The 22,879-nt window shown below is 46.8% G+C and overlaps 2 protein-coding genes across 9 annotated transcripts in view; one reads left to right on the top strand and one right to left on the bottom strand.

The window, feature by feature from the left end:
* ATG4B (autophagy related 4B cysteine peptidase) overlaps positions 1-17,248 on the top strand; it is a 23,723-nt gene extending 6,475 nt beyond the window's left edge. For all 3 annotated transcript variants that reach the window (XM_086754507.1, XM_086754508.1, XM_086754509.1), the window contains 11 exons: positions 265-336; positions 2,408-2,506; positions 3,352-3,453; positions 5,810-5,882; positions 6,928-7,007; positions 10,238-10,434; positions 11,438-11,516; positions 12,262-12,407; positions 13,090-13,146; positions 13,441-13,534; positions 15,432-17,248. In XM_086754507.1, coding sequence (XP_086610633.1) covers positions 265-336; positions 2,408-2,506; positions 3,352-3,453; positions 5,810-5,882; positions 6,928-7,007; positions 10,238-10,434; positions 11,438-11,516; positions 12,262-12,407; positions 13,090-13,146; positions 13,441-13,534; positions 15,432-15,505 — 1,073 coding nt within the window. In that variant the 3' untranslated portion in view covers positions 15,506-17,248. The remainder of the gene's footprint in view (positions 1-264; positions 337-2,407; positions 2,507-3,351; positions 3,454-5,809; positions 5,883-6,927; positions 7,008-10,237; positions 10,435-11,437; positions 11,517-12,261; positions 12,408-13,089; positions 13,147-13,440; positions 13,535-15,431) is intronic.
* Positions 14,970-22,879, bottom strand: DTYMK (deoxythymidylate kinase). 6 transcript variants are annotated; one of them, XM_086754513.1, is made up of 7 exons: positions 22,735-22,879; positions 21,447-21,555; positions 21,106-21,231; positions 20,348-20,438; positions 19,796-19,993; positions 15,591-18,760; positions 14,970-15,523 (listed from the first exon to the last, which is right to left on the bottom strand). In XM_086754513.1, the coding sequence occupies exons 1-6, from the start codon at positions 22,862-22,864 to the stop codon at positions 18,650-18,652; spliced, it is 765 nt and encodes a 254-aa protein (XP_086610639.1). In that variant the 5' UTR covers positions 22,865-22,879; the 3' UTR covers positions 14,970-15,523; positions 15,591-18,649. The 6 variants fall into 6 exon arrangements, with proteins under 6 accessions (XP_086610639.1, XP_086610640.1, XP_086610637.1 ...); XM_086754514.1 differs by having other exon boundaries at positions 14,970-15,519; XM_086754511.1 differs by having other exon boundaries at positions 14,970-15,499.

Genomic DNA, 22,879 nt, shown 5'->3' with positions numbered 1-22,879 from the left:
AAGGCAAGAAAATGGTTTACTGCTTTGTAATCTGCCTATGGTCATGGCATCTTTGGGTTGATTGCAGCTGTTTCAGGGGAAAAAGAAAGTTTCTTCTGCACAGCGGCGCTGTCCTGTTCCTCAGCCAGACTTTGCCTCTCTGGGCATACACTCTGAGTGAGGAGCAGAACACTGTTATCATTAGGGAAGTTGGGTGAGAGATGGATTTAGCTGAGTTTGGTGCTACCCTCATGTGTCTGCCTTTCGATGCTGAAAAATTTTCAGAGAAAGAAGAGATCCTGTTGGATGTGACCTCTCGGCTTTGGTTCACCTATAGAAAGAACTTTCCTGCTATCGGTACGTACTGTGGGTGAGTCTAACTATATCCTGGAAATGGTGATAATCAGGTTATCTCTACCTAATAAAACAGTCCCCACGAGCATAAAGTTAATTCACTTCTCATTATAGGAATCTGAAATACACTTCACTTAATTGATAGGATAGATTTTTTGTTTATCTAATGATGAGAATTCCTCATCCCATTGGGTATGAGTGATAACAGTGATTTTAAAAAGGACACAAGAATGAATTTGGGAAGCTGACCTAGAAATATCCTTTCTTTGAGCAACATGGGAAGATTTTTGTATTTCATGTTCGTTAGGTCCTACATTAAGTCTAACGTGAGATATTATTCGATGCTCTTGGGCTTGAAGTGGATTAAAGACATGAAAGCTAGAGATGATACAGAAATTACTGCCTTTGTACGTCTGCCCTGGACTATGTGGGGAGGTTTTGTTTGTTTACGTGAGGGTTTTTAAAAGCCCGAAGTGGCTGTTACATGCAGGAACTGTAGTAATGTGGAGAACATTTCCCAGTGAACTTGAAGGAGGACGTCTTGGTTTCTTAAGATATTCTGCATGGTCACGTCTGTGGTATGGTTTTGTGTACTGATTGGAATGGGTATCAGAAGAGATCTGAGACGAGGTAAATGGGATTCCAAGCCCCATCCATGTCCCCACTGGCAGCATCATCCCCAAAAGTTGATGGGGAAAATGGCTCGGATTTGGAAAAGAGACTTCTTGGTAGCTGGTCCTCCTGGCTTGCTCTGTTCTTTCTGTACTGGGAAACCCTTTGTCTAACAAGGTATGAGACATCTTTGATGCAGTTTAATCCCTTTAAATTCACATTTGTGAGCCATAGTTAAACAGGCACTTGAAATTGAAGGGTTAGAGCGTGTTTAACTATGGCTCACAAGCATGACTGGGGTTTCTATGTGAGTTATTAAAGGGTGAGGAGTGGGAAGAAATTGCATTTTCTGAGTCATGTCCCAGTTACAGTACAGATACAGTTTGCTTGTCATCCAGTAAACCTTTTCCCTTTTCAGTCTGTCTTCTCCTAGTTATCCCTCTTATTGTTGGCCACTTCTCTCTGTGCTTGCCCACTTAAATATCGTAAGCTCTTCAGAGGGTAAGGGGAATGTCTCATGCTAATTTTGTATAAAGCATTATCAATTTTGGATGTTGTATACATTATAAATTGCTGGCAAAACTATAGAAGATAGCTGCTGACCATCCAGCAGTTGATTAAATAGTTCTCTTGGGTGGTTTTTTTTCTCCCTATGCTTTTCATGCAGAGTTGTTGCATGGGATTGAAAGGAAAAAGCAGCATTACAAAGAAACTACTTCTACCAGCTGTGCTGAGGCACAGCTGACTGCATGCTTGTAAGACAGCTCACTCACTGTGGTCACACTAAGCATTTTATCTGTGAAGCCCGTAATAATAGCCAGAGCTTCAGTGGAGGAGCAGCAGTTTCCTTTTGAAGTTCTGTCAGGGAAATGCTTCCATCCTTAAGGCCTTTGTCTCAAAATTTCCAGCGTGAGCTAATATCCAGCTTATTCTCCAGTATTATGTAGGATGTGGTTTTTTCGTTGCCGGGGTGGGTGGTTTTGGCCTATGTTGTTCACTTTGGAATCTCATCCAGTCCTAGCTGCTTATGATGTGGGAATTCCTTAGGACTGATTTGTTTTGCATGATGAGTTGCCTTCTGAAGACGAGAATGACAAGAAGTCGCCTGTAACAAGCACCTCTGTAGAAACGTGTCTCTGAATTGGGCTGGGAGTCTGCAGCTAGGCTCAAGGGCTGTTGTGCTCATGAGACATTCAGCTCTCTTTCTAGCTGATTTGTTTGGGTTTCCCTTTGAAGTTTTTTTTTCCTCTTTTCAGTTAGTGTTAGAGGGTTTTGTTTGTTTGTTTTTAAGGGATATCCTTAAGTTACTTACTGATAACTACATTTTTGTTTCTCAGCCTTGGGTATGTGAGCTAAAGTAATCCTTATTCCCTGGCTGATGTTACCCAAGCATTTAATTTCTTCTCCCTCTTGGCACTGTTTTACTGTTCATTACATGTTTAGTTTCTGTCCTCATTTGCAGGAGGAACCGGTCCCACATCTGATACTGGCTGGGGCTGTATGTTGCGGTGTGGCCAGATGATCTTTGCTCAGGCCTTGGTCTGCAGGCATTTGGGAAGAGGTAAACCAGTGCACAGCTCGTACTGACTGGTGCTTCCACAAGGGCAATACTTGTAAGGACAGCAGATTACAAAGGCGCAGCTGGGAATTGCTGGAGGCTCTATACCTTTTTATTTATTCTTCTCTAGTTGAGAGCTGTTGAGATAGAAGTCTATTGGAAATCCTCCGGCGGGTTTTTCCTTGCTGTCTGCAACTCTACAAAGATACAGTTGTCCAAGCCTTAAAACAAAGCATAGCCCTGTAAGGTGCTAGCTAAATCCACTGAAGCCAAGCAAGTAGTAGATTTTTCTTGAAGGGTTTTGTATATAGCTGAAGTTTAGAACAGCTTAGTGATTGATTCTTGTTTATAGTTCAGTTTTGTCACAAAGCCCTCATTTAATGAGCGTAGTCCCCTCTCCCTGAATACTTTTGTCCTTGCGCTTGGCCCATGCTTGGTCTGTAAGCAGCTATACTGGAGGGGATTTTTGACAGTTGTTGATGGCCTTTGAGTTTGTGAGGGATGATTTTTGTAGTGACGTCACCTTTTTTTCCCAGAATATGTAGTTCCTGCTTGTCAATGAGAAACTGTAATCCTATTTCCCATCTGTGGGATTGAGGCACAATTTGTGTTTTCTGTTTGTTTGTTTTTCTGTGGGTGATATTCCTTTATCCCAGCTGTTAAAATGCTTACTTTTCTTTCAAAATTAATCCTTTAGTGTTGGGAATGTCTCAGATGCCTCGTAGTAAGATAGCGACATGAAAATTGGGTCAGTTGATTGATGCACAGGGAAGAGAGTTTGTAGCTTGCAGTCTGTAGTTGCTAATAAATGCCATGTTTTGTTTCATGTATCCCCTTGTCTGTCTTAGACTGGAGGTGGATAAAAGGGAAGAGGCAGGTGGATAACTACTTCAATGTTCTTAATGCCTTCATTGACAAAAAAGACAGCTACTACTCCATTCACCAGATAGGTAAGAGTGCTGGGTGCTGAAGAGCGTGTGGATATTCAGCCTGGGTTTCCCAGGCATATAGAGCATCATTCCGTGTTTATTTTAGTAGCTTAGCCCCCCAAAAATCCGAGCAGGTCAGCTACAACATGATACCATGCTGATTGTTTTCTGACATGATGTAAAACTACCACTGTTTATTATGGATTCTGAGACGATTATGAGGGACCCAGGAATGCTGGTTAATTTTTAAGGAGCACCTCCTCCAATCTCAGGAGTGATACATCCCAACAAAGAATAAGTCAGGCAAAAACGCCAGGAGGCCTGCATGGGTGAACAAGAAGCTCCTGGACCAACTGAAAAACAAAAAAGAAGTCTAGAGAGGGTGGATGAAAGGACAGGTAGGCTGGGAGGAATATAGAGAGATTGTCCGAGCAGCCAGGGATCAGGTTAGGAAAGCCAAAGCCCTGATAGAACTAAATCTGACTGGGACTTCAAGGGCAACAAGGAAAGCTTCTTTAGGTATGTCAGGGATAAAAGGAAGACCAAGGAGAATGTGGGCCCTCTCTTGAAGGAAATGGGAGACCTGGTTACCTGGGACATGGAGAAGGCTGAGGTACTCAATGAATTTTTTGCCTCAGTCTTCATCAGCAAGTGCTCTAGCCGCATCGCCCAAGTCGCAGAAGGCAAAAGAGGGACTGGGAGAATGAAGAACTGCCCACTGTAGTAGAAGAGCAGGTTCGAGACCACCTATGGAACCTGAAGGTGCACAAGTCCATGGGACCTGACAAGATCCATCCATGGGAATGGAACCCCCATTTTAAAAAGGGAAATAAGGAAGAGCCGGGGAACTACGGACCAGTCAATCTCGCCTCTATGCCTGGCAAGGTCATGGAGCAGATCCTCCTGGAAACCATGCTAAGGCACATGGCAAAAAAGGAGGTGATTGGCGACAGCCAACATGGCTTCACTTAGGGCAAATCATGCCTAACCAGTTTGGTGGCCTTCTATGAGGGGGTTACAATGTTGGTGGACAAGGGATGACCAACTGACATAATCTACCTGGACTTGTGCAAAGCATTTGACGCTGTCCCACACAACATCCTTGTCTCTAAACGGTGGAGACATGGATTTGATAGACTGACCACTCGATTGATAAGGAATTGGCTGGATGACCAGACTCGAAGAGTTGCGGTCAATGGCTCGACGTCCAAGTGGAGACCGGTGACCAGTGGCATTCCCCAGGGGTTGGCATTGGGACCGACCCTGTTTAACATCTTTGTCAACAACAAGGGCAGTGGGATTGAGCACACCTTCAGCAAGTTTGCTGACATCACCAAGCTTTCTGATGCGGTTGACACACTGGAGAGAAGGATGCCATCCAGAGGGACCTTGCCAAGCTGGAGAGGTGGGCCTGTGAGAACCTTACGAAGTTCAACAACACCAAGTGCAAGGTCCTGCACTTGGGTTGGGGCAATCCCAAGCACAAATCCAGGCTGGGCGGGGAATGGATTGACAGCAGCCCTGAGGAGAAGGACTTGCAAGTACTGGTGATTGAGAAGCTCAACATGAGCTGGCAATGTGCACTTGCAGCCCAGAAAGCCAACTGCATCCTGGGCTGCATCAAAATCAGCACAGCCAGCAGGTTGAGGGAGGTGATTCTCTGCTCTCATGAGACCCCACCTGCAGTACTGTGTCCAGCTCTGGGGGGCCCCCCAAACATAAGAAGGACATGTACCAGTTGGAGCTAATCCAGAGGAGACCAGGAAGATGATCAGAGGGCTGAAGCACCTCTCCTGTGAGGACAGGCTGAGAGAGTTGGGGCTGTTCAGCCTGGCGAAGAGAAGGCTCCCTGGAGACCTTATAGCGGCCTTCCAGAACCTAAAGGGGGCCTACAGGAAAGATAGGGAGAGGCTCTTTATCAGGGCCTGTTGTGATAGGATGAGGGGTAATGGTTTTAAACTAGAAGGAGGTAGATTCAGACTATATATAAGGAAGAACTTTTTTATACTGAGGGTGGTGGAGCACTGGCCCAGGTTGCCCAGAGAGGTGGTGGATGCCCCATCCCTGGAAACATTCACGGCCGGGTTGGACGGGGCTCTGAGCAACCTGATCTGGTTGGAGATGTCCCTGCTCCTTGCAGGGAGGGTTGTGAATGGATTGGCTTTAAAGGTCCCTTCTGACCCAAACCATTCTGTGATTCTGTGTGCTTCTTTCTCCCATCTGCACTAAGATACCCTATGAAAGGGTAGATTCTGTTGACTCAAAAATGTTTCCAAGTGAGATTTCTTTCCTATTAAATACAAACTCTGATTAGGAAGGAGTGCAATGTAGGTGAAATTATCTGCTAAGCTATTTTGGTTTTTTTCTTGTGATGCAGCCCAAATGGGAGTTGGAGAGGGAAAATCCATAGGTCAGTGGTACGGACCAAACACAGTCGCACAAGTGCTCAAGTAAGTGTTGTGTTTTTCCTTTTCATCTTTCGAACCAAGGAGTGGGGGTCATTTGGTTTGTAGCTGCTCCTAGCTCACAGGTTTCTACCCGTTGTCTGAAGCGCAACTGTATGTTTTAACGCTTGGGCAGGAACTTGAAAGGAGCCCTTCTGTCATTCAGATGGTGGCAGAATGTAAGGGAAAACAGATCTCAAGTTGAGGATAACCCCCAGAATTCTCTCTCTATATGTCCCACAAGTAATGTGCTTGCCACTAGAACTGAGTGCAGTACTCTTTGCAGCAGACCAGAAGCAAGTGTCAGAGTAGATGATCATTGCCGTCGTTTGGATCTCTGCTGGTACCTGAGTCACGTCTGCTGGCCTGGCAAGGTGTCATTGTTATCAAAAAGCTACCAACGGGCCATCAAGTCACTAATGCACTAGCAGAGGAAAGCTGCCTGGGTACCATGGTGACAGGCAGAAGATCAGAGCAGTGCTGGAGCAGGGACTGCCTTTAACTAGGACACGCTGTATTTTGAGAAACGTTCTTCCTTCTGTCACCATTCTTCCCTCACTTTGATTAGATGGGGAGGTAGCTCCCTGGAATAGGCTAGGATTGCCTAAAAGCAGCTTTTCCAGGTCAGACTGTATGCTCAGTTAGCCCAGGATCTGGTGCAGGTGAGCAGGGGATAAGTAGGGAAAGCAAAAGTTTGGGTTTTGGGTTTGTTTTGGTTTGGTTTGGTTTTTTTACTTATTTTTATGGTGTCTCGCTTTCTGGAAACCAGCAGTTATGGGATTTGAGGTGGAGTTTGTATCAGGGCTCTTGAACTTAGTAGTGGCTGAGGGACAAATTCCCAGGTGTGGTCCCACTGCAATCTTGTTTGTCCTTCTGGCCATAGTAACTAGTGGCAATGACGTCTACAGCTCTGATACATGTATAAAAGCATACTTTACAGCATGATAAAAGCCAATCTCTCCTAATCCAGCATCTCGTCTTTGCTACACCACCATCTTTATCTTGTAGTTGTAACTAATCCTTGCTTTTTTTTTTTTTCTCTTTCCTATAGAAAACTTGCAACTTTTGATACATGGAGTTCACTGGCAGTACATATAGCCATGGACAACACAGTAGTGATGGAAGAAATCCGTAAGTATCACGTGGAGGTAGAACGCAGTATATCCTCTGGCAGCAAGAAGCCAGAAAAATCCTGGAGAGTACAACACAATAAGTGTGAAGAAAATGTTCTGTCTTAAGTCATGGCCAAGTGTGCTAAAATCAGATGATATGAGAATTGCTGTTTTGGGGCAAGGAAGCCCCTTGTTTTGACTTTTGCTTTTGACTTTTGCTTTGTCTGATAAAGCCTCAGCACTGTGGCCTCTGGATCTGGAGAGAAGGTCTGCTGACCTTCAGGCAATAGGTGGGAGCTGCTTGGAAGGTAGTGTCAAACTGGTTTATGGCCACAGGTAGCGAGCAGTAAATAGCTGCTTCCTCTCATATAATGGGGTAGCAATGTCTCTGCTGTTAGGCAGAGTAAGAAAACAGTAACAGATCGCTGAAGAGGAAAATTAACAAAATTGGTGGAGGAGGGAGAAGGGAATCCATCTCTGAAGTGGATCTCTCATCTTTTAAGCTGTGCTCATGGGGTTTTTTTGTTTTTGTTTTTGTTTTTTTTTTGTTTGTTTTTTTTTGGTGAATCCTGACAATAGGATGGCTCTGGAAGCTGAGCAGCTGCGTGATGTTTTCATCCCTAGCATGCTTGCTCAGGCTGCAGTGCCTCAGTAACCAAAGCTGAATGCATGCGTCACTGGTTGCTGCAGTCCTGCATGGTCCTGGCCACACAAGCCTTCCCCTCGCTTGCTTTAGCCTAACTCATGAGGCAGCGTGCAAAACTGTGCAATGTTTTCTGCCAGGCTGGTGTTTTGGAATGGCATGTAGAACAGTCCAGTGAGCGCTGAGCTGGTGCAAGGTTACAGGTGAGATTGTGGCAGGCATCATTTAGGCTGGCTGCCACAGAGCCAAAATCAATTAACGGGTAATTTGTCCCTAGAGTGCAGGACAGTCACTTTACAAAGTCACATTTCTTATCAGGTAGTCTCAGTTGAGAGGCCAAGAAACACAGGATCTGACTGAGAAGTGCCTGTCTGACCTTACGTACGTGTAGTCCTGTGAAGGCATGTGCTGATGCCCTTGGTTTAAACAAGGGCCAGCGTGAAGATAGAAACTGGATTTATCTTTCGTCTTTAGCCTGAAAACATTACTTCTGGAGCTTCAGTTCTGGCTGCATGCTGGCTGCAAGGCTTGGTATGCCTCAGGCTCCTGTCTGCGTGGCTTGTGTTCAGCACTAACGCTGCTTCAGCCTGCCCATACAGCTTGTAATGTGCAAGCGGTGTTTGTCTATTTTCCTCACATGTGAATTGTGATGTATCCATTCAGGGCCTGAAAGTCACTATATGGGCAGGTCGCATGTGTTATTTGTCTGTAGGTATATGTTATATATCTTGTGCCCCAAACATCTGTTGACAGTGAAGCATTCAGAAATCGGAGGTGTTTCATATAACTGTTAAATTTGGTCGTTAGTAGTCTTCAGCATAAGATTGATAGGAAATGCCTTTTGATACAGCAGTGAAGAAAACTTCCACCTCTTTCCCTTCTGAGTCAGTCTGTTGTATCAGAAAGGGGCTCTTAGGATCCTGTGCATCAGAAAGGTGGTGAGAAACCAAGATGGTAAAGCCAGTACCTGATAGCAGCCACAGCAGGAGAGATGATGTGTCAAATCTCTTGGGCTATATTTGCAGAAAATGGTTTGGACCAGCTGGGAAGCTTTAGGCTGTGCTGTGGCACCATAGTGCTGCAAAGCCTGTCAAAGAGGCAGGGTGAGTTTAGTCTCTGCCAAGCTCCCTACTGCTTAATCTGGGGTTAAATATGTTCATATCACAGCACAGGGTTGCCAGTTGCTTTGACTGATGAGGAAACCTGCAGCTACACCCCTTGCAGCAACAGCCCTGCCTTGGCAGCTGATTTCAGATATTCAGAACAGGCAGGCTACTGCAACAAAAAAAACCCAAAAACATGATCTTTACTGTTTTAACAGGATAAATCACGACAAGTAGTGACTTCCCATTTTCTCAGGACCTCCAGTAACTATAATATGTCTGCATGAAATGCAGATATACACGTTGTTCCTCCTTGAGGGACAGTATAGGGAGCAACTGCAAACTCTTCAGAGCAGCTTGTCTCTCATACTGAGGCTTTAGATCAAGGTCCTATTTCTTCTAACCTTGGGTGTAACGTTCTCCTTATTCAGCTCTTAGTAGTGAGCAAACGCCCTGTTGAAATTGCTGGTGATGAAGGTGTTTGTTTACATTGTGTCCTTCCTGCTGGAGTGTCCTGGCATTCAGCTTAGGCCAGGAATAAATTAAATGAGCCTCTGGCATTTTGTCTAATTGCCTTGGCTTCACGATTAAAGTGCTGTGGGTTTCTTTGGGGTTTGGGTTTTTTCTTCACACACCCAGAAAGTAATGAAATTGGCCACTGGGACAGGTAGACTTAGAGATGTTTCTGTACCAGAATCTACATAATCTAGTTGCATGACAGCCTGGCTGTGTGTTTGTCAAGCCTGTAGAATGAGGATGCGTAGCACTTACGTCACGTGTATGCTCCGGGGAGTTATACTGCCCAGTATCTTACAGGCAAAGCTCATGCTGAAATTGCAGAGTTTATTGATCATCCTGCCTTAGGTCTGTAAAGTAGCTTCTGAATGATCCCCAGTAAAATTTGTGAAGGCTTTAGTGAACTTTAGGAAAATTACAACTGCTGTAGCAGACACCGTGTTTGTATCTTGTTACAGCACTAATTACAGATGAATATTTCCCTTGTTAAGCCATAACGCTTTTCTCATTCAGTTCAACTGTCTTCATATCCTCCATGAACTTCTCTGGAGCTGAGCACTCCAGACTTTCCTCTTCCTGCCTACACGCTCTCTGAATTCGGGACTGCTGCCTAACCTCCTAATCAAATCGTTCAGCCTTGTTGGCACAGGTTGTTGCTTAGCTGCTCACCTGCTGGAAGAATTTGCATTTTAACAGCCCACCAGATGGTGGCTGTGAGTACAGCATGCTTTGGCGTAATCTTGATGTAAGCTTAGATGAAATGCTGAGCCCTACCAGAAGCCCTGCAGGGAGTACATACATCATGTGATCCCAGCACTAGAACTCATTAAGCTTTTGTCTTTTTTCTTTCCTGTTTTTGTTTTTTTTTCTTTAGTGCTGTAGGCTTTTAGTAAATAGCAATTGTTGATGAGAGCTCAAATAGAATTTCTCAAGGTCTAGAAACAGAGGTTATTTCTGATGCTTTCTGCTCATGTTCCCTTTCTGTAGGGCGGTTGTGCCAGTCCAACTTCCCATGTGCTGGAGCTGCAGCATGCCCTGCTGTGGAGTCAGACGTACTCTATAACGGGTACCCAGAGGAAGCAGGGGTTAGAGATAGGCTCTCACTGTGGAAACCATTGGTGCTGCTGATACCTCTCCGCCTTGGGCTCACAGAGATCAATGAAGCCTATATTGAAACACTAAAGGTAGGGGACCTGGAGCTGAATTCTTGGTGTTCTGATGCATAAGGACCCTGTTGTGAACTAAGACATTTCTGGAATTTGGCTTGGGGTCAAAAATACTTGGAAATAATTGTCGTGTTCTCAAAAATGTGTTCAGAGGCAATCCTTGTCAGAGGTCAGGATATGGGTTCTTACAGGCTTTAGTGAGGAAAATATGTGGATCTTCTGGGGCTTGTGGTTTTTGATGTTTGGCTTTTTTCTGAGGATGTTATTTCACAACTTCATCTCAGTCCCTCTGTGTTTAGATAGTACCAACCTGTTCAGCACAACTGCACTGTGCTTGGTGGCCTCCTGAGTGTTAATGAATGTAGCGTTGCAAACTCCCTGTGGCTCTGACGCTGGAGCTTGTACTGCAGACTGAGGCTAGAATTTGGCTGATGGTTGCAGTTTGGAGTATCAGGAGGCTGCAGAAATTAGAGTGTGCAGACTACATGCACAAGACAGGGTGCACATTGTCTTGCTCTACTAATGCTAGCTAGCTCTGAGCTGCACGGGTAAGAGAGCTCCAAATTCGTGTAAGGTTACTTGCCCTTCACTTGGTCAATGGTGCCTGGATACTGCAGCTGGATAAAGAACTTAAACTGTTTATTGAATGATCGTTCCCTCCTGAGAGCACTGTTACAACCTGATGACAAGCCCAGGGTATCTTGCCATTGACCACAGCAGAGCCAGGACTTGCCTGGACTGAGTCCTGGAGTAGTGCTGCCTCTTCAGTTTGGTCCATCTGTCTGTTCCTGTCAGCAGTTAAAGGTGTTTTTGATCTGCTTCTGTGTTCCTTGAAGGCCTTGTGTTGCAGCCTTCAGCCTTCCTGGCAGAGCTTCTCTCCAGAAATGGCTGTTTCTGCTGCTAGAGTTGCTGATTTTCAGTGTCCCCATCTCTTTCCCACTGCATTTTTGGATGTTTGCCTTTTTTGCCACCTACTGTCTCACTGTCTGTCAGCTGTGTGTTTTCTGTATTGCTTTTCCAGCACTGCTTCATGATGCCCCAGTCCCTGGGAGTGATTGGAGGGAAACCAAACAGTGCTCACTACTTCATTGGCTATGTAGGTGAGTGCCCAGAGTGCTGCAAAGGCTTTCCAAGCATCTCCCCGAGCTGAAAAATGCTTGTGGAGCGGTACTGCTCTCCTGCTTGGTCTGTGGTGCATGCTGCAGGGTTCTTCTTTACTGCTGGAAGTGTTGGAAGGCTGCTGTGGATGGAATCTCTTTGCGAGGCCCTGAGTGATGTAGCTTTGAACAGTGGCCATAGTACAGGCTGTGAACTTCCACTGTGTAATGGTAAATCCTGTCTGCAAAGAGGTGTGCACAGAGACTTCATCCTGTGCTCAGAGCTAACCTCCCGTTAGGGGCTTGGCTGGGTTTAACTGTCCTTTAGTTGTCCTCTTCCTGAAACCCTACAAACTATTGTCCTTTTACTCTCCTCCTTCCCTCTGATTTTCTCTCTCTGCCTGAGACCTCAGTCTGGTTGTGCTTTGAATTTCTGGGGCTGACTTGAGCTTACACAGGACCCTGGAGGGCATGTGCGCGAACAGTATCCGAATAGTACCTGTCCCTTGAGCCCACGGTATCACTGTGGAGCGCGCACCATGGTTCTGCTGGTAGCTGGCTCTTTGGTTGAGAAGCATTTGGGAAAGTGGCTGAAAGCAAGCTGCCCCTATAGAATGTGGGTTCCTCTGTGGGGTTACGAGAGCTGGCTCTGTCATCGCTCTTCCTCCTCTTTGTATCTCACTGCTTCTCAGAAGACCAGCTTGTGTCATGGTTCTTCCTCTTCATGTCTCCTTGCCTGTCTGTCCAGGTGAGGAACTCATTTACCTGGATCCCCACACTACGCAGCCTGCAGTGGAGCCCAATGACAGCGGCTGTCTCCCCGATGAAAGCTTCCACTGCCAGCACCCTCCCTGCAGAATGAGCATTGCTGAGCTCGACCCCTCCATTGCAGTGGTATGTTCCTGCTGTTTGTTCCTGATCACCTGAATGAGCAGTGCTGTGGTCTCTGTTTCCCAGCTGTCCCTTTCCCCAGGGAAGAAGGCAGTAGTGGTGGGTTGGGTACTCTACAGGCATGCTGTGCTCCGGGCAGGTGCTGCCCTGGGTTTCAGTAGTATTGGTACAGAAGCTCCTCATGCAGGAAGTGGTTTGGTACAGGGAAGTCCTCCTTGCATGGCAGTTTAATGCCATTCCTCATGGGGGTTGGACTAGATGGCCTTTAAAGGTCTCTTTCAACCTAAAGTATCCTATAATTGTATGGGACAGTGTTCTTCCTTCAGGTTCAGTCTGGGCCTTGATTCCTGCCTTTTGATGGGTAGATCTGAATCCATATTATGATTCAGTGTGGCTTGTTTTCTCAAACCTGAGATGCCTGCCCTTTGTTTCCATGGGGGTTGTTTCTGCTCAGTTTTCCTTCTGTAGCAGAGCAGACCATTACATGGACACTTCCAGCGCTTGGCCAGTCTGGTCACCTCAAGCCTGTGGGGAGTGTTCAGTCCAGCAGGGCAGTGTACGCCACAGTTTAAAAGCAAGGCAGGTGGTGTAACCGCTCACAGTCCTGGTCATGTTGCTTGGTGTTAATACAAGGCCTGAAGACTGAAATGATCAATCTACTATATATATATTAATTTTTTTTCAGGGCTTTTTCTGCAACACAGAGGAGGACTTTAATGATTGGTGCCAGCAAATCAAAAAGGTTTGTGTTGATATCACCGGGAAAGGAATGTAGGGTATCGTCTTATTTCCAAACCACTACATAGAGACCATGTTCTCTGCAGCGTGATCCCATTTTAAAATGTATGAAACGAGTTCACTAAAACACCAAAAACACAATAGCTCTGAAATTCTGCTGATGATGTGAGCCAAAGACTTGAGAATTTTTTTTTTTCAGCTGCAATGAAGTCCCAAGAGATCGTTATTACCGCTTAAAGACTTGGAGCGCTGCGAGTACAGAGTTCTTGGTTCTCACGGCTCTGCTCTTGTTCCACAGCTGTCCCTGGTAAGAGGAGCGCTGCCAATGTTCGAACTGGTCGAACGCCAGCCATCGCACTTCTCCAACCCTGATGTCCTCAATCTTACACCAGGTAAGGCCACACAGGGAGCTGGAGCTAAGGGTGAGCCAGTCCCTTTGGTTTTCTGGAAATTGTGTGGAATTGCCCAGTGACTTCTAGAATGTTCCTGTTCTGCCTGGAGTTTGGTGTGGAGCTCCTAGGTCAACTGATCCAGTTCTTTGGCTTTCAGCTAGCTGTTTGCAGATGCCACTGTGTCTCAGGATGATTTTTAGAATGAGGCTGTGAATGGTGATGGTGACTGAATAAAAACCAAGTTCATAGGCTGTCACAGCAATGTGAATCTTATGATTTGTAAAGGGATGCTTGGAGGAATCAAAAGGGTCTACTGAAAAGGCTGAAAACTGAGTTTCTAGGTAATTAAAATGGTCAAAGACAGGGCTGGTCAAACTTGGTTCCAGTGTAAGGCACTCCTTCCCTGTGCATGTGCCACTACCAAAGCAAAAAGGAACAAGTGCTGGGCAGTATCTTGGCTGTCAGGCTCTGCTTATCCTGTTAATAATGTGCGCAAACGTTGCAGGAGATACAGAGCTGTTGACAGCTTCTGCCAAGAGGAGTGAGTATGCATGGAGAAACTTACTCTGTCACTAGGCATTGGGCTGTGTCTTGTCACTTGCATCCTGCACCTTGTGCTTCCTTGCATGCTCTCGCTCTCTCGCTCTCTCGCTCTCTCTCTTTTAACGTGGAGTTTCAAAGCCTTCCTTATCTCGCTGTCCTTTTCTGTAGGAATGCTTGATTCCCTTAAACTGTCAGTTGATCCCTGCCTGTATTAAATTGTCCCTAATTGCTGCCTTTCTTAAAAATGTTTTTGTAATGGGCTACTTGCCCTTCCTCTTCCCAAGCTTGTAGAGCCTCTCCCATCTGCTATGGCCGTTCTGTTTCTCATACAGTCCTACCCCTCACCAGAAAGATTAATCATACTCTCATCAATGTCCAGCCCTTGTTTTTATTTTTCCCAGACAGTTGGGTTCTCTGCTGTGTTACTGAAGTGAAGGGGGCTGCTCGTCTGAGGAGCACCTCCAGAAGTTGTGCTGATGGGACCCATGAGCACTGCAGTTTGATCAAGAACAGTGACTCTAGGCATTTGCACATGCTGCTGGGGGATTAAAGCTTGTCACAAAATGTTCAGGGGGGCCTGCAGCCTTTGTCTATGTGCTTCTCCCCTCTCCTAAGCCATCAGTTATTGCTGTTCAGCTTTTGGCTGGCTGTTCTGCCAAGTCCAGTCTGTGCTTTCTTGAAGGCTGCATTAATGTAGGTTTCTCCTTTACTTCTCCAGTTTGCCCATACGTTCTCACTTGAATTTCCCTTATGGTAAAGTTGTTTCCCCTTTAGGTAGGTGCTCCCTCCTCACCACAGAGTTGAACGGATGGACAGGAGGGATCTTTTGAGAGAGTGCATGCTGTGTAACTACATTCCGGAGTAGCTGGATCAAAAGAAACTATAGCAGAAAACAAGTCACATATTTTAATACATGGAGGGGATAAAATATTCCCATATCAGTTTATTGGGCCAGAAATCTTCATGGATATTAGTCCAGACCTGGGCCAGTTCTCCTATTTTGAGCCTCTTGAGGCAGAACTGTCTCTGCTAATACAGAGCTGCTGCACAGCAAGGTTGTACAAAACAGTCACAGCACAGAGTTGCACTGCACCAGGGTTGTGTTTGGGATCTGTGAAACACGGCACACCTTCTGCGTACCATATAATTCTCTCCGGTGCATTTTTCCATGCTACTGACATGTTCGCATCCCGCCTCAGAGCCTTCATTCAGATATGTCACTGAGTCTCCTGGAACATGCAGCCACTTGACACTCGAAATTCTGCTGCCCTCTGCTGCCCTCCAGCCGTTGGTCTCACTGATGCTGAGCAGTCAGTGCGTCCCACAGAGACAGTGTTTTCTTTTTCTCTTGCAGACTCCTCCGATGCTGACAGATTGGAAAGGTTCTTTGACTCAGAAGATGAAGATTTTGAAATCCTATCCCTTTGAAAACAAATAGGAAACTGACTGCAAATTTGTGTTATGTGTGGGGAGAAGTGGGGGGAGGGAAGCTCCTTCGAGAGCCTGGGGCTACCGGTTTTCATAGGTGCTTGCTGCCATCCCCGCCTCTTGTCCATCCTGGCATTCTGTGCAGCCTCTGAGCGGAGCGTGCATCGTCTGCATTGGGATGAAGAACCAAGCAGGTGTTACAGCCTTACTGGCTGGAGTTGGAATTTCTCAGCAGAAAACAGTTGCTGGAAGTGGATGCAGTGGTGCTTAGGAGTTCAAAGCCTATCTGTTACATCAGCAGGTCAGCTGGCCTTCTGGGGGAGGCAGAGAAATCGTTCAGTGCGGAATCCTTACACGGGGACTCCCCTCTGAAGCTTAAATACAGATACCCATCGTTTAGTAGGTGCAATGTACAGTTAATTCCTTTAGCAGCTTCTCTTCTCACTGGCCAACCTGGACTGCAGCTCACAACGCAAATGAACAGCACACATGTCCCAACGAGACAGCTGCGAAGCCCCTGGAGCACAGGTGGCTGGGCTTCCTACAGTAGAACTGTTCATGCTTTGCAGTACACAGGGCTTCCTCGCAGGTGTAGTACCCCTCTCCTGCTCGCATTGGTTGAGGGAACTTACAAGTGACTGGTAATCTAATAAGTGAAAGGCTGTTTGGGAAAGTGTGGAGCAGATCCATGCTGCTGGTGAGGCTCATCTCAATCTCAAGTTTAAATAACAGCAGAAAGGGAAGGAGAATAGAAAATGTTTGTGGTCTTGCTCAGTGAGTTGATAAAGCATTGTGCTTCTACAATGGATTAATCTCTACAGCAGGTATCTTCAGGAAAGCTGCTTTGAGCAGAGAACTCTATTCCATAGCCTTGGGAACAAAAAAAGTCCTCAGCTGGGAGAGGTGAAACGGGACAACTGAGATTTGCCAGTCATGTGCCTGCACCCCAGTGTTCTGGCGTGGCGTCTAGGGAATTAATCCAGTTGGTACCAAAAATGTGAGCTATAGAATTCCTCAAGGTATCCTTGGTGGGTTGTTCAGCAGTTACTCCAACTATTCCCGTTACACATTCCCTTTCCAAATTGGAAAAGGTCCCTGAAGGTCAAGTAGGCTTCCTAGCTGCATTGGTACCTTTCCTGTTGTCTTCTGCCAGCTCCCCCTCCCTGCAGAGTATGCACAAAGGTACTGTAGGAGCGAACCTGGAGAAACCCATTTGAAGTAACCATCCCAAATAGGGCAGTAAAGACAAGGATGCTTTGAGAAGGTCCAATTATACTGGAAATTGTAGCTACTTTAAGATGATAGCTCTGCCTAGGGCCCTTCTCCACACAGAATTCAGAGACAGGTAAACCGTGGAGGAGGGTTGTCTTAATGCAAACTGCAACAGAAGTTGCTGAAGTAGTTTCCTTAGTGCATGCTGCAGATTGCAAACCTGTTTACAAGGCTTTGTTTTAGGATTGGAACCTGTCAGTTGATGCTTTTATGCCCAAGGATGGTGACAGCTGGCTAGAAATTGCCTATTTCCCCCATGACCGACCTACTGATGCTCTAACTGTCCCTATGCTACCCAAAAGCAGAGGTTTGAACTGGGAACCACAATGCTTCTGTCACTAAATTATTATTTGCTGCTTTCTGCCTGCTTCTCTCCTCTTGTAGTTAGGGGAAGAGGCAGCAGAGGAAGTGGGGCTGTGCTCCATTCATCTGCTTTCAATTTGTATCTGAATAAACAGATCTAAAATCTTCGTCTGTCCTCATGTTCTTGTACGTGAATCGAGGGTGGTATTTAGTAACCCTGCGGTGCAGCTGGGAATGCTGTCAAATGATTGCAGTTTTCACCCTTTTAGGGCAATGAAGAGCTAAACTTGAGCTGTGTGCAACAGTGACATCACCTGCCTTTTGGTGGATCCGACGGGACAGAGGCTGACTGCTTGGGACTGTGCCAAATTGTTGTTGCTGCTCCCAAGGGTAAGCACCTGCCGACATGTTGGCAGAAGAGGAAAAAATACTTGCATAACAATTCTGCTACTTGAATTTTAAGCAGCACAGCATCTCTCCACTTCTAAAACAGCGTAAGCCCTTCCAAGACAGGACATGCTTTTTTGATGAGTCTCCACCATGTGTGCTTCTGAGGTAAAGGGGAAAGAGCCAAGCAGAGGCTCCAAAGCTTTTGCATTGGTAGGTAGAAAACAAAATTTATTTTCCTCTAAGACTGTACACTTGCTGTTTAGCTATTTAACTGAGCTTTTCAAAACATCAGTTTCCAGCTAGCCTTTTAAACCCCGGTTCTGCAGTAGCAAGCGTTACAGAAGTAAGTGCAGTCAATTCAATAACCACTTTTCATGTTTTGGCGTGCGATGGCAGGACACAATGCTTGAATGGGAAGGCTGCACCCTCTGATGCCATGGGAAGGCCCTTTTTGCTGAGAGCTAGTCACTCTGGGCACATCTCCCTCGATCTGTACACAGGAAGAGCTACTACTTTATTTCGTGTTCATGCTTTTATGGTTAAGGACATCTCTGCCAGATGAGATTTTATCTGAGTGTTAACACAACCCCAATAACATAGCTAAGCTGTTTTCTTGATCTTTAACATGTATTTCTGTCTTTTTGGTCAGGAGCATAAAGCTAATATGGCTTCTCTGCGTGTCATCTTCTTCCAGTATTGCTGGAAGGGCCCGATTCAGCATTAGAGGCAAAATCTTTAAAAGAATACTTTATTAGCAAGTCCTCTACAAACTAGTTTCAGCTCAGAGGACGCCTCTTACTAGAGGCAGAAGAATCAAAAACACAGCAGTACCCTGAAACTGCAAAGGCTGTTGCCTGCCTGTTGCTGCTGTGTCCGTGGGGAGCCCTGCACAACAGGCCTGGGGCTAGAACAAGAGCTCCTACCTGAGGTAGGGAAGTTCTTGCGAGGAATTTGTTACGTGCTTATCGCGTGTTCATTTATAAAATACAATAGGGACTATGCAGGATGGAGGGGAGGAGTAGATAAAATCACAATGGCATCAGCACCATGCTGGGCCCAGAGGAATACAGGGGATCTAAGCTGTCGTTACTGGAAGGTGATGTAGGGAAGTCACCCAAGCAAGGAAGATCCAAGAGGTGAGTTTTCCCTTTGGTCTAAAAGAATAACCTGTATGAAGCTTTATTTCCAGAGTTCTCCCAAAGGTTTATTCTGTACCTCCTGCATGGTTTCCTCTGCAATGGACTTGATTTCTCTGTGCAGGTCTTCTATGCTCTTTGAAGCATCCATTGTCTGTTTCCAAGAGAAAAAAAATACAGAAACAGGTTCCTCAATTAACACCACCAAATGAGAAATACCTTGCTGTTTGTTATGTCTACTCCCCCCATTACTCAACATTGCTACTATTCATGAGCAGTGAAATGAGCTCATTTCACCTCCTGTGCACTATTTCTGGAGTGGAATTGGGAAAAATTTATTTTGTTTAGGAATAGACATTTAAGAAGTAGATGTGGGGCTGGATCAAGGGAAACAGATGAAACTGCTGCTGCATCTTGTTTGCTGACAGTATTTGGGGCAGGTAACATAAAGGCAGGTATGAAGAACATTCTTCATTCTGTACTGCATCCCCGTAAAACATCAGTGTATTGATCCTTCAGTGGTTCTTCAAAATAAACTCCACCCCTGAGAGTAGGAACCTCTAAAAATGCATTTGTGATGTTCCACTTTCAGATCTGTTAGGGTTTTTTTAAACACCGCAAGCTGAGGTCAGTAAAGGTGGTGGTGCTGTACGATGCTGATGTTCCTCGGCCTGACATTTAAAGAACAGCAGCATCACTCGCAGGTGCTTGAGGGTAAAGAAGAGAGAAGAAGGTTTCAGTGAAAAGACAGAGATGCAGATTTATCACAGTGACCTATGCAGCACTGGCCCACACAGCACAGCTGAAAAAGAGCAGGCTGTGAGGATAAGCAATTGGTGTGCCTTCTCACTACCGCACAGCCAGCACCCCACCTTTGTGCTCACACAACATCCCCAGACAGCTTGCTGATCTCAGTGTGTTTGTGTAACCAACGGTACTGAGCTGTGTTTCATGCCCTGGACTAAACGGTTCTTGGGCAATGTCTGATGTCTGCTATTCCATCTGATACTGAGGGACAGGGCAGTCTCCTCTCTGCCACAGGCCACAGTACCCTTGGCTGATGCCCAGCCTGTCCCCCTGACCAGGAGCAGAAAGGGGGAACACAGGGATGCGATGGGCACAATTCAGGAGCTGCCACAAGACACCCGCACCCTGGTCTGTGACAGGCCTGTTAGGGTTATTTCCTCACCTTCCAGTTTAATGTCTTGTCCTTCATCAGATGATAGAAGGACTGTAGAACTTTCTCTTGGAAAGAGCTGTTCTCATAACGTTCATTTCCAAAGTTCCCTCGTTCCGCTGCTTCTTCTGGGCTTAACTGAAGAAACAGAATCAGATCTGGCTTTGGGAGTCCAACGTCAGGCTGTTTGCACCAGTCCAGGCAGAAGTTCTGTCCCAAAAAAAAAAGACAAGAGTTCGAGGTGAAAGGAAGGAACGCAAAGAAGGGAAAGAAGTGAGTTAGCTGGAGAGTGGGGTGGGGAAGGAACAGACAGAGGAGAGATACAGCCCAAAACACTAAGCACAGGTCTATAAACTGAAAAGGAGATATCCCAGCTTATGATGTGAGAATTCAGTGCTGGTAATTGTAGGGGTCCAGGTTTTGCTGGAACTTGTGTCCCTCAATTCAATCCACGTTTCCCAGGAGGAGGAGCCTGGCCCATGCGCACTGTCTACCTCAGGCCTCTAACTGGAGCTGCTTCCCCCAGTACAGAGAGGGGCTGGGGCTGCTGTAGGACTCACTCACCTCTTTGGCACTCGTGAAGGCCACTCCAGAAAAGGCGTATCTGTCAACCACCAGCGTGATCCCTTGATGTAGTTTATCTTTCATCAATGGTCTGAAAACCATGTGGGAGGGAAAAAAAAAATAGAGTTACACTCCTTTATAGTGATACAAATGTAAAAGCTCAAGAGGGACTTTGCTGTTAACGTACATAATTATTGAAAGTGATCATTAGAAGTGTCAGGATTATCTGTGATGCTGATCGGATAAACAGCTATTTGTATTCCGTCCTCTAACAGACATTAAGCAGACATCCTTTCAAGACACCCAAGTCCAGGGTGCCCCAGTGCCAGACACTGCTCTAGGCAGCTCCACAATTTACAGGCAAGATCACAGATGAACTATATTCAGACACAAACAGCTTGGTCCTCTTCCCTTTTTAAGCGGCGCAGTAGATTTGTGATACGCTCTGCTTTGGTCAGAGAAAAGCGTCCTTTATTCATGACAACATTTTTTACTACAGCTCACTCATGTGTCTTAGGCTTTCTCAGTTTGCTTGGCACCACCACTACAGCCGAATCAGCAATACTTCTTTTTTTTTTTTTAATGAAAAACATTTTGCAATATGGATTTCCGGGTAAAAGCAACAGCTGACACTGATTTGCCTAGCTCCACACATGAAGATTCAGGGGACAAAAGCAAGGACAGCTGCTTAGAGCTGAATGTAGCCTTCAGCTAGAGGGGAAGTCTGGACACAGTTCCTTAAGCACTCTGTCACTCACACGGCCTTCCTTGCAAAGCAAGGTCCCGTCACTCGGGAAAGACGGTAAATGCACAGCCTAGGCTGGTGCAGTCTCAGCTCCCCAGTTCTTGAATCCAGTAGAGCACAGGGAGTGGAAATATTGCACCTGATTTCAAAAAACAAAACCACGGGATTTGATCTTGGAAGATTAAATCCAAAGTTGTAAAAGGTGATAACAGTCCCCGAGACATTCTTTCCAGCCATGTTTCCCTTGCTAAACAGGATCATATTCTCATACTTACTGGACCCACTGCAAGCTTCCCCGGGGAAGATTCAACACCAAGCATTTTTCTTTTACAAGTTAATGAAGATGATCCTTACACGTGTTCCCAGCGGTTAGCAGAGAAAAGCAGGTGAACAGTGTGGTCCTCCAGGTTCTTCTCCTTCCCCAGGTAGGAGCTGATCAGCTGCCCAATCTCTGTTGTTCTCTCTGTAGGAAAGAGAACCAGTAAACGCTGCCCTGAGCTGCCCGTGCTAAAGCAGTGTCCATATGTGCTGGGAGGCATGTCGGTCTGTGGGTCTAGCTGCCCATCATAGGTGGTAGGAGGTCAATCTGTCTGAGGATGTGGGTCGGTCAGTCTGTCATGGATGGGAGGAGGTCAGTCTCTCTCGGGATTGGGATCACAGAATGGTTTGGGTTGGACGGGACCTTTAAAGGCCATCCAGTCCAAGCCCCCTGCCAGGAGCAGGGACATCTCCAACCAGATCAGGTTGCTCAGAGCCCCGTCCAACCTGGCCTGGAATGTTTCCAGGGATGGGGCATCCACCACCTCTCTGGGCAACCTATGCCAGTGCTCCACCACTCTCATTGTAAAAAAGTTCTTCCTTATATATAGTCTGAATCTACCTCCTTCTAGTTTAAAACCATTACCCCTCATCCTATCACAACAGGCCCTGATAAAAAGTTTCTCCCCATCTTTCTTATCAGCTCCCTTTAGTTACTGGAAGGCCACTATCAGGTCTCCCCACAGCCTTCTCTTCTCCAGGCTGAACAGCCCCAACTCTCTCAGCCTGTCCTCACAGGAGAGGTGCTCCAGCCCTCTCATCATCTTCCTGGCCTCCTCTGGGCTTGCTCCAACATGTCCACATCTTTCTTGTGTTGGGGGCTCCAGAGCTGGATGCAGTACTGCAGGTGGGGTCTCATGAGAGCAGAGAAATCCCCTCCCTCAACCTGCTGGCCACACTGATTTTGATGCAGCCCAGGATGCAGTTGGCTTTCTGGGCTGCAAGCACACGTTATCAGCTCATGTTGAGCTTCTCATCAATCACCAGCCCCAAGTCCTTCTCCTCAGGGCTGGTCTCGATCCATTCCCCGCCCAGCCTGGATTTGTGCCTGGGATTGCCCCGACCCACGGGCAGGACCTTGCCCTTGGCCTGGCTGAACTTCGTGAGGTTTCTATCTGCCTGTCACAGGTGGGAGGAGGTCGGTCTGTCCGCGGGCGGGGTTCAATCTGTCCCGGGTGGGAGGAGCGCAGGGACCGGCAGTGCCACGAGAGCCCTCGGGCGGCCCCCCTGCACCCCCGGGGGCCGCACCAGGCGCCGCGCCCCGGCCTAGCGGGACTCCCTCTTCCCCCCGGCTCCCCACCCCGTTCCCTCCGGCCGCCCGTACCCGGGAAGCGGAGGAGGTCGGCGCGGTGGCCGGCGGCCCGCAGCGCCTCCACCAGCCGGCGGCCCTGCGTGCTCTTGCCGGCGCGGTCCACCCCCTCCAGCACGATCAGGGCTCCCCGCCGCCCCGCCATAGCCCGCGCAATCCG

This window comes from Chlamydotis macqueenii, chromosome 9 (genome assembly GCF_036417535.1).
Source record: "Chlamydotis macqueenii isolate bChlMac1 chromosome 9, bChlMac1.mat, whole genome shotgun sequence".
NCBI classification, from domain to species: domain Eukaryota; kingdom Metazoa; phylum Chordata; class Aves; order Otidiformes; family Otididae; genus Chlamydotis; species Chlamydotis macqueenii.
Note: the sequence above shows the minus strand (reverse complement) of the source record. Positions and strands in the feature narration are given on the sequence as shown.

Coding starts and splice junctions, on each gene's coding strand:
- DTYMK (XM_086754513.1), bottom strand. CDS start 22,864: ATGGCGGGGCGGCGGGGAGCCCTGATCGTGCTGGAGGGGGTGGACCGC. Junction 21,556..22,734: donor CGACCTCCTCCGCTTCCCGG/GTACGGGCGGCC, acceptor TCTTTCCTACAG/AGAGAACAACAGAGATTGGG. Junction 20,439..21,105: donor TGCTTTGCAAGGAAGGCCGT/GTGAGTGACAGA, acceptor CATGGTTTTCAG/ACCATTGATGAAAGATAAAC.